The 10,287-nt window shown below is 33.0% G+C and overlaps 1 protein-coding gene across 1 annotated transcript; it reads right to left on the bottom strand.

Moving 5' to 3' along the window:
- Positions 1-1,311: 1,311 nt before the first annotated feature.
- On the bottom strand, positions 1,312-6,053 carry LOC114755664 (serine/threonine-protein kinase D6PK-like). The gene is made up of 3 exons (XM_028944528.1): positions 5,883-6,053; positions 3,982-5,086; positions 1,312-2,363 (listed from the first exon to the last, which is right to left on the bottom strand). Exons 2-3 carry the CDS (start codon positions 4,944-4,946, stop codon positions 1,487-1,489), a joined length of 1,842 nt encoding a protein of 613 aa, XP_028800361.1. The 5' UTR covers positions 4,947-5,086; positions 5,883-6,053; the 3' UTR covers positions 1,312-1,486.
- Positions 6,054-10,287: the final 4,234 nt, after the last annotated feature.

The following is a 10,287-nucleotide window of genomic DNA, read 5'->3' as shown; positions in this document are numbered from 1 at the left end:
TTAGTTGCATTGAGTTATAGTTGAGGAGTTAAGTTATAAATGAGTTAAAACTTGAATGATTAAAAAATTATTTTTTTCATAAAGTTATCATCTATTCCACGTTAAAGTATAATTTTAGGTTTTTTTTTAATTTTATGCAAGAATTTAGATTATTTCTTAATTTTATAAAATATCTTTTTCAATTCTCTAACTCAATATCATTATTATTTTTAAAAAAAATTAATACAACTTTTGATCCCTTAAATTTGGGTTCATTTTTTAGCTAATCCCTCAATTTTCAAACTCATGATTTTAGTTCCTAAAATTTAATCTGTCTTAAAACATTAATTCTTGAAAGTATAACAGTGCTAAAATCCACTGAAATGTCATAAACAATACTAAAATAATGATGTAGACTTGTCAGATGTCACCTAACTAAATTTTGTATAGATTAAAAAAAAAAAGAAAAAAAAAAAACAACTGGTCAAAACGCAACATGAAGAATGCTTATACAAATGAGGGATAATTGTTCAAAACACAATTTAATAAACAACTCAAACAAACAAGAAAAAAAGAAGCTTAACAACTACGTTTTAAAAATCTGTCTTTTTTTCTAATCCTCTCGTACCCATATAAGATCCAACTAAAAGTCATTTAGTAACTCCCTATCATCATTTTAACTTTGTTTACCATATTTTAATAGATTTTAACATTGTTTCACCTTTAGAAACTAGCGTCTTAATTAAATTTCATAGGCTAAAGCTATGAGTTTAAAATTTAAAAAACCAAAATCAAAATAAACCCAAATTTCATAGACTAGAAATTATATTAACCCTCTTAAAAATTAAATTTTTGGGACCAAATTTAAAAAATTAAACCTAATGTTATAATTTGAACATTTAAAATTTTTAAAGAAATTGAACATAATTAGAAGATAGAAAATATATTTTATAGAGTTAAAGACAAATAAAACATGGGATAAAAATAAAGGATTAAAAAAAACACTTTTGTCTATATCATGCTGCTGGTGTCAACTGTGAGGATATATCTGAATTGGGGGAGGAAGAGATGCCGAGTTTTTCATGGAGATGCTCAAGAGAAAAGGAATTATGTCAAGAACTTTACATTACAGTTCTTTTTCATTCCAATTGAGCACTATATTTTGCTAATTCTAGAGAATGAAATAGTAACATAATTCCCACAAATTCCTCCGTAGGAGCATCGAACGCATAAGCCAGCCAAAACTTCTTGACAGCCAGTTAATGCTGAATGGTGAAACTTTCAGTTTTAGGCCCTTGGGGCTTTTTTTAAGGGTGAGAGAGAAGCAATGCATTAATTGTTCCATGCAAATCTGAACTGCAAAAGCCAAAAGAAAACAGACATACAATTTCTGATCACCTGTCCCTAAAACACTGGAAAAGCAGTTCATCCCATTCAACAGAACCCATTTTGCAATCAATACTGTCTACTTTTCAGGGTATCAACGGGTGAAAAATACTGTCTATTACTAAAAGAAATCAAATTCAAGATATTTATCAGAACCTTTATCAGGAATTGACATGTGACGGACCACTTTTTCACTGCCTGAAGATGCCGGGGAAGGTATCTTCTCATACTCTACAGGCTTGGGTATCTCTGGCGGCGTAGCACAACGGATCAATGCCCAGTTAACACCCTCAAAAAAGGGATGTTGCTTTATCTCAGTAGCCCCACGTTTATATGCCAACCTGTGTTGTGGTTCTTTTACGAGCAAACCCCTCATAAGATCCCTAGCAGCGAAACTCACGACAGGTGAGTCTGGAAATCGGAGAGGCTGGCCTACAACATTAAACAACGTAGCTCGGTTCCCAGATCCCTTAAAAGGGGTTTTACCAAACAACAGTTCATATAGAAAGATTCCGAAAGTCCACCAATCAACTGCGCTCCCATGACCTTCACCCTTTATAATCTCAGGTGCCAAATACTCATGGGTTCCAACAAAGGACATAGAACGAGCATCTGTAGGCTCCGCAATGAGCTCAGGTAATGGAGTCACTTGGTTTCCAATTTCAGTCTTAGGTTTCCTATCCTTCTTTGATTTGCTAGAAAAGAGCCGGGGTGAAAAGCATGTCGTGGGAGCAACACAAGATGGCTGGATGCAGGAAGGAGGCTCAATACAAGTTGGCTGGACACAATAATTAGGATTCTTTCTTAAAGGCTCTGATTCTGCTGAATTGGTTTTAACGAGAGTTGGACTAACAGCACAACGGAGGGAAAGATCAAAGTCCGAGAGCATAATATGTCCATCATCCCTCACAAGGACATTTTCTGGCTTGAGGTCACGATAGACAATTCCAAGCATGTGGAGGTATTCCAAAGCAAGCAAGACTTCAGCTACATAAAACCTGCAAGTTGACATGAAGCTAAAATGTCACTATCAACTCAAATAGATACATGGCTAAAATCAGGCAATTTACCCTTCAACACCGCCCAAACCAGGCTTAAGGAGTATCCTCAGCTCAAAAAGACATCAACAAATCAGAGCATGCTCCCAAGCCATATTTACTGAGTAAATTGTCATAGTAGATGAATCAATCACTGAATAGCAAAACACAGACGTTTCATTGTAATGAGCTATTAACAATAGAATGATAAATATTTCAATTTTGTTAATCATTAATTATTACATAAAAATATTTTATACTGGTACCAGTAATTAATTTTGGATGCAATAATGGCTTTTTATGTTCCAATCCAATCTTGTAATCCTGGCTTCAGATATGCACTCCCCCATCCTGCAATTACAGGAATCGTCCAAGACATCAAAGTTGAATGTTGTCTTTTACTTTGATGGATGCTTGAATGGGATTGGAGAATCCTCCCCCAAAGCCAGCTATTGAGGTGGCAAAATCAACACACTTAAATATTCCATGGGCATCCCATACCACTCAAGTTCCCAGCACACTTTAAGTTTACTTATTTGTTGGAAATGACAAAAAAAGGTAATCATCCACAGATCTGATATACAAAATGTCCTCGATTACATTACCAAACTTCATATAGACTAACATAGAGCAGCCATGTGCTACAAAGAGTATAATTATTGACATGCACATAAATTCGTAGGTTCATAGGTCTCAAAAAGAAGATCACAAACTGTCTATATTCTCAATGTGATCGAAGGAGTAGCAGCCTAAAATCAAATGTTCCATAATTAGCCTTGGATGCCTATATGATATAACCAAAGCACAATACAAGCAAGGAGAGACTGCAACAATCCATGAGTAACCTAATATCTATCTAGGCATAGAATTACCCCAGCAAGTGTATGCGTTAGAATTCAAGAATCTACTCAGGAAAAAGAGAGAAGTGCACCATGTGATGGTGAACTGAATTTGCTTATTTAAGTTAGCCATGTTTCTGTAATGCCTCCATTCTAGTTTCAAGCTAAGAGCATCTAACCAGTCAAAATTTTACGTCAACTTGAATATTAGATACCTTCTTACGGATTTAAGTTTTGTAGTTTTGAGTTTTGGTTTGTGTGTTGGGCCTCTCAATTGTCATGGTGCGCCATGACAATTTGGGTGGCCTTTTTATCATTGAGGGAAAAAAAAAACAATATTAGATAGCTTCTAAAGCTAAGTGCTTATGGTATCCAAAATTTGGTCATGGAGTGTAACCAATGAGATATCAACTTTCCATTTGGAGGGGGTGGATAGGAGATTTAGCAGGACGGGATGTTACATCTCACATTGAATAGTAGGAAATGCTCAGTGGGGCTATTTTAATGGGTTGGTTCTTCGACCGCAATAGCTAGCTTTTGGGGAAGGGTTCCCCATCCCACTTAAGCACCATCAATAAGCAATCAAGCACTTTATTGTGACAGAAAACTAGACCACTTACAAGCAATCACAAGTGACAGAAAATTAGACCACTTAGAAGCAATCAGAAGTGAGCAAAACAAGAACATGTTTATGTCTTATGCAAAGGGCAAACAAAACTTGAGTCCAAACTTATACGTACTTTACTGCTTGCTCAGTAAAATGCTTTCCTGGTTGTTTCTGCCTAAGTGTATGCAAGTCTCCACCAGGGCAGAATTCCATCACCAAGCATGAGAACTTGTCTGTCTCGAAATGAGTATACAATGTTGGAAGAAAAGGATGGTCCAGTGACTGCAGTATTTCCCTTTCAGTCTGAGCACGAAGCAACTTCTTACGACTTGCTAGTGATGCTTTGTCCATTACCTTCATTGCAAAATAGCATTTAGTTCCAGTCAACTCTGAGAGGTACACACTCCCAATATCCCCACAGCCCAACTTCTTCAGTAGTCTAAAGTGACCTAAACCCAGCATCCCGTCTCTAGCTCGAACAGCTTGGATGGCTTCCCATCTCAAGTCATTTGCCTTGTGAGGTTTGTTTATGCTACTACTAAAGCTGCTACAAGTACTCTCATCACTGACATCACTGCTTGTGCTTCCTCTGCAGATACTGCTCTTCCCACTCTCAACATAATCAGCTCGATCACTGACTTTGGCACTTACACTGGTCTTTCCAAAACTGCTTGCCCCATCACTAACTTTAGCTGAAACAGAGCTGTTCTTCACACTTCCATACTCTGATGTTTTCTTTTCTTGATCAATAGAACTATCCTGCGACCCCCTATTTTCATTAATAGCATGGTCAACTCCTCCACATGCCTGCCTAAGGACAGATGAGAAAGCAACAGAACCACATTTATTACTTAAGGACTCGGCAAGCCCCTTTTGGTTTAAAATTCCAGCCTTCTTGCTTTCAGAAGTTTCTCCAATGTTCTGCTTCGATGTGCTCTGCACGGATTTTGATGAACTTTCAAGAGTACCCAGTTCAAGTTTACCTAATTTTGAAACCAGAGATGGAGAAGGCTGGATGTCTTTTGCCTCTACTGTTTGTTCAGCAGCTATCTTATGATGCTGTTTGGAGGCAGCTCCAGCACTAGTTTTTGAGTCCATCAGAAATACCAAACTGTTCCAATTGATATCAGATTGACCGAATACATGACTGAGAACACATATTTATTAGCATCCTGTCCTTGTTCAGCACTCGAATATAACTTAACTAGTAGTTTCTTCAATAATAAGAAAGCAAGAACCTGTCCCAGGAAACATTAGGAATTTGTCGGTCAGTTTGATGCAGTCAGACGTAGAAATTGTACTGAATTATTACTAATATATGAACAAGCAAAATTTTAGCAGTTAAGGAATCATAATTTAATTAGCCTACACCTTTTTTTTTTTTCCCCATGAGCATTAGCTTACCCTTAATATAAACAAAATGGGTTCATTGATCAGTAAAATAGTTCCGCTAGCCGAACACATCACCCCAAAAAAAAAAAAAAAAAATCAGAAATGAAGTATAACGAGAAAATTATCCTACAGGGACCTCAAACTCCTGGTGGACAAATATATGGTAGTATTCTTCGGAAAAAGTAAGAAAACATAAAACCCAATTAGCAAATCAAGTGAATTCAATTTAAAATTAGCTGCATGCGCGCTGTGATCAGATTAGTAAAGATTAACAGCAATAAACAACTAACAAAACTATGCAATCCCTTCCACTTTCCCGAACACCCTACCCCTGAAATGTTAGGTAATAACAATATGAAATCAAAACCTTTCCCACAGATTTAAAATACAGACAGGATTCGACTTGTTAGATCAACAAAAAGTAAGATAACCGTTCAAATTAGTCACTCGAGCAGAAAAGGCATTATTCTGGACAGATAGGAACTAAAACCTCGATCTTGATCAAGGAACATGGATTAGAGTCAAATCTGAAGTAGATCCAAAGTAAGATAGAGGGGAAGATGCTAAAAAAAGCAAAACTAGAACGGGGTGAACCGAAAGAGAGTTAAGAAGGGGGGAAGTCAGAAAACCCCAAAAGAGTACCTAATTTCAAATCAAAGCTGAGAAGATGTTTCTTTGGCGGTGGGGAGGGGGAGAGAGAACTCAGAGGAGAGCGACAGAGCTCCTCGACCTCCAGCGTAGAGAGAGAAAGAGGAAGGGGAAGATGATGAATCGATTAGCCTAAGAGCCTCTTTCTTGTGGCGGACTATAGCGTACACACACACACACACACACAGAGAGAGAGAGAGAGAGGGCGCCAGGGAGGGGGTCAGCAAAAATGGGAAAAACACAAATTATATTAAATATTAGGCTCTTTAAAAAAAAAAGATAACATTCAGGTGTTGTTTCCTATTGATGGATTTTGAGATTTATTAATATTTATATTTATATTAATTAATAATATTGATTATATAAATATTAACACTTGTAATGTACTCCTCCGGTTTTAAATATAAAACCCCTATACAAATGTGAATAATAATTTTATATTTAGGACCGAAAGAATATTTTTTTGTTTTTTTTTTTTGTCAAGAATATCGATGCATGGGTTGGAATTCTTGAAATATGTCCTAATACTAAAACATTCGTGACTTAATTTATAAATTTTTTCTTCCACAAAAATTATTTTTATGCAATTTTATTGTTCAAATATATTACTAATTATCAATTAACTATTTATTTTAAGTAGGTTTCTTTTTCATTTTGAATATTTCATTATCATAATTTACAAGTAGTACTACTACTTTTATATTGAATATTTTATGTTGTCACTAAATTTTTACTGGGTGGAAATAAATTTTATATTTTACATAATTACATCGTGATGGGAACAATAATTGCGTTCCTTCTAAAAGATGACAAAAACATAAATATTATTATGAAATAATATTAATATAAATATTGTAAAAAAATTATTTCTGCATAATAATTTTTCCTTTTTATTTTTGTACCAAACATAATTTATTTACATCCCATGTGTATATGAAGTATGAAAACATATATATATACACATACATAAACACTATATACATATTACTTTTGATTGTTACTTAAATTATAAACCAAATCTTATATCAAGAACAAAAAATAATATGTTGTTTCACTCTAAATAATAGTTTGACTTAAAAAAAACCCAAAAAAAAACGCTAAAATAAGGTAAATATTTAAATAATTCAAATTTTTATTTGGGACATAAATTTGTTAAACCCTTATCTAGTCACATGACCCAAAAAAAGAATTTTAAAATTTTATGGAATAACTCTAATATCCATTTTAGAAGAAACTAAAAGAGAATCCTTAATTAACGTGTTCCATTTCACAGTTAACACATTTTAATTCTAAATTAACAATTTTTTGTCTTCATCACATACTTGCAATAAGTCTCTAAATAAAACTTGGTCACAATATGACTTTAAAAAGTAACATGTTATATTTCACAGTTCACATATTTCAATTTTAAATTAACAATTTCCTGTCTCCAAAACACACTTATAATAAGTCTTCCAATAAAAAGTGATCATGATACAACTTTGAAAATTAACAAGTTCAATTACACAATTAACACGTTTCAATTCTAAATTAGATATAAAATTATCATTTCTCTAGGTTTCTAATGAAAATGACATTAAAGTTATTTCATAAAATTTTAAAATTCTTCTTTGAGTTATGTGACCTAATTAGAAATTTGATAAATTCAATGATCTATATAAGAATTTAGATTATTTAAGTGTCTTCTTAAGGGATTTTTTTATTTAATTTTCTAGATTTATACTATGTTTTAGTTTAATTTCTTAAATTTATAAAATCTATTTTTATTCTCTTAATTTTAACATTAGTAATTTCATTGATGAAAAATGTTGATTTGCTGAATTTAAATAGTGACAGAATAATGAAACGTTAACAAACCATACTTGAATTTTAATATAATATCTTTATATTTTAAAATTAAAATAAATGAGGTAAAAAGACAAAAACACACGTCTTCTCTTCTTTTTTGGCAATGCCTGTGGATCCAGACTCATTTGCAGCCAAGGAACAAGATATCCAACTAGATGCTAAACCAATTAAGTTAGGGTCTGTTTGGATCAGTAATTAAAAAAATAGTTTATTATCAATTTGGCTTATAAAAAAGTGAAGTTAGGTAAAAGCTAAATTGGATAAGCTGAATTGTGTTTGGATTGGAGTTAAGAAAAATTAGTTTGCAAAAATGAAATTGACAAAGGGTTGTTTGGATTATAATTGAGTAAAAGTAAGTTTAGTTGTAAAATGACCAAAATGGGTATGAGTTTTAATAAATAATGAAACATGATTAAAAAAATGATTTCATATTATACAATGAAATTAAAATAATTTAATATGAAAAAGTCAAATTTAATGAGTGAATTAAATTTTAAAACTTTAGAGAAATCATAAAAAATACTTTAAATATAAAGTGAAACATGAAAAAATAAAAGTATATTTCTAGGAGCATATTTAAAAACAAAAGTATATTTCTAACTTATTTATTACTTTCAACTAATTTTAACTGATTTTTTGTTATCTACAAATTAGTTATTTGAGGCTTATAATAAAAACCAAAAGAAATAATAAATTTCTTAACTTTTTCTCTCTCCATGTTTCAAAAACTATAAGTTATAAGCTGTTAATTTTAGTTTATAGCTTATTGTAGCTTTTCATACAAAAGCCAGATTGCCCAATCGCCCATCTAAACAGCATCCAAATTTCCAATCGGGCTTCTGTCCAATTTAAGATACTTTTCACCCCTAAAAAGCCCAACCAAACAGGCACTTAGTAGACTAGCGGTTCAGGGTTTAGTCAGTAAAACTAGGGTCAATTGAAAATCAAACTGGTCGTATTAAAATAATATAATTTAATTAAAAATAACAAAATATAACAACATTAAGAAACACTAATAACAAAATACAAGAAAATACAACAATAATTTGATTATAACAATGACAAAGTATAACAACATTGAAAATTTTGATTATTATAATTCATCAATAACTAAAATTAGTAATAATTACTATTAAAATCATTATTAAAATTCATTCAAATCTATAATGATTGAGATACTAGAAGCTAAATGAGAAAAAATAAGACTAATAACAATATAATCATCCAAATTGGTTTATCAACGATTCACACCAGTTTTCACTGGTTCACTTTGGTTTTACATCGATTCAATTTCTAAGTGGTTCAACATTCAAACCAGATTAGACTACAGGATGGTTCACCAGTTTTCTGGTCAAACCAACTGGTTGAGTTTGGCTTTTTTCCCCTTGTTCCTAACTGCCACGATTGCCATCCTTCCACTCCTTCTTCACATATAGCTAGACTTTTCTTCTATTTTAGTTACCTACAAGATCCAAAAGCAATTGTTGGGCTTCAAGTGTTATCAACGAACTCTATCTTTAAGTTTGAAAGAAAATACCAACGGGGTTAAGTCTAACATAATAGACTAGTTTTTCACAACATAACAAACTAATGTTTGAATTTCGCTAGGAGGGGTGCCAACATTTAATGCTTGACAGTACATCAAATAGGATTACCTCCAATAAGAGGATACCTATGCGTAGCCCAAAAAAAGGTTTGAAAGAGAATAAACTTATGGATTATGCATTTTGATTCCATATATTATGATATTGCAGTGTTGTTTTCTTTATCTTCTAGTTTGGCAGGGTATTGTTCAAGTAGGATTTTATTTTAGGTAATTGTATAAAAATAATTATAGTAAGGAATTAAAATTTAAAGCATGATGCATCAACAATTGATTGCATCATCATTTAAACTAGGATCTTCTCCCCGTGCGTTGAACGGATGGTTGCTATGCATGTAATTTTTTATGAGTTATGTATTATTGTGCTTGTTATAGTTGTAAGTTATGTGAAAGGTGAAGATGGTTATCCGGTTGCTTGAAGTGCATAAATGTAAGTTAATCCCAGAGTTATAGAGTTCTAAATGTAATGTAATTGTGGTAGCTATCATACGAAGTTGAAAGGCAGTTTGCGAATTGGATGATTTGGTCACTTTGAATGGACATTCTGAAAGACCTCCTCATATACCACACCATGAGTAACGTTGGTGGAAGGCCTCCTGATATGATTATCCTCTTTCCTTTATTAGGCTGGTCTGTCTCACCTCTTGTTATTGCGTTGGCGAGTCCTTTGTATAGGTCAACCCCAAGCTCTCTCTAGTGTCTTCTTATGTAGTCAAACCTCTCACTCCAGACCATTGTGAAGCTGTCTACAATGAATTGCTGTAATAACCTCTTTGATTACAGTAATGCGGACTCCACTATATTTCTGTCCATTAGTCTGAAAGCTAGGCACTCTCATATTGTGAGGTACTTTTTCTTCTTGGTACTGATAAGAGATCCATTGTTATGTTCTGTCTTTGGTACAAATTCATTGTTACCGTAGTGGAAGATAAGGGGATATTGAAGAGG

This window comes from Neltuma alba, unplaced genomic scaffold, assembly GCF_004799145.2.
Source record: "Neltuma alba isolate B1F8T4 unplaced genomic scaffold, ASM479914v2 tig00010313_pilon, whole genome shotgun sequence".
Taxonomy (NCBI): domain Eukaryota; kingdom Viridiplantae; phylum Streptophyta; class Magnoliopsida; order Fabales; family Fabaceae; genus Neltuma; species Neltuma alba.
Note: the sequence above shows the minus strand (reverse complement) of the source record. Positions and strands in the feature narration are given on the sequence as shown.

Excerpts from the sequence above, each read along its gene's own strand:
- LOC114755664 (XM_028944528.1), bottom strand. The coding sequence starts at position 4,946 with ATGGACTCAAAAACTAGTGCTGGAGCTGCCTCCAAACAGCATCATAAG. Across the intron at positions 2,364-3,981 it reads TTTACTGAGCAAGCAGTAAA|GTTTTATGTAGCTGAAGTCT; the intron begins GTACGTATAAGT and ends GTCAACTTGCAG.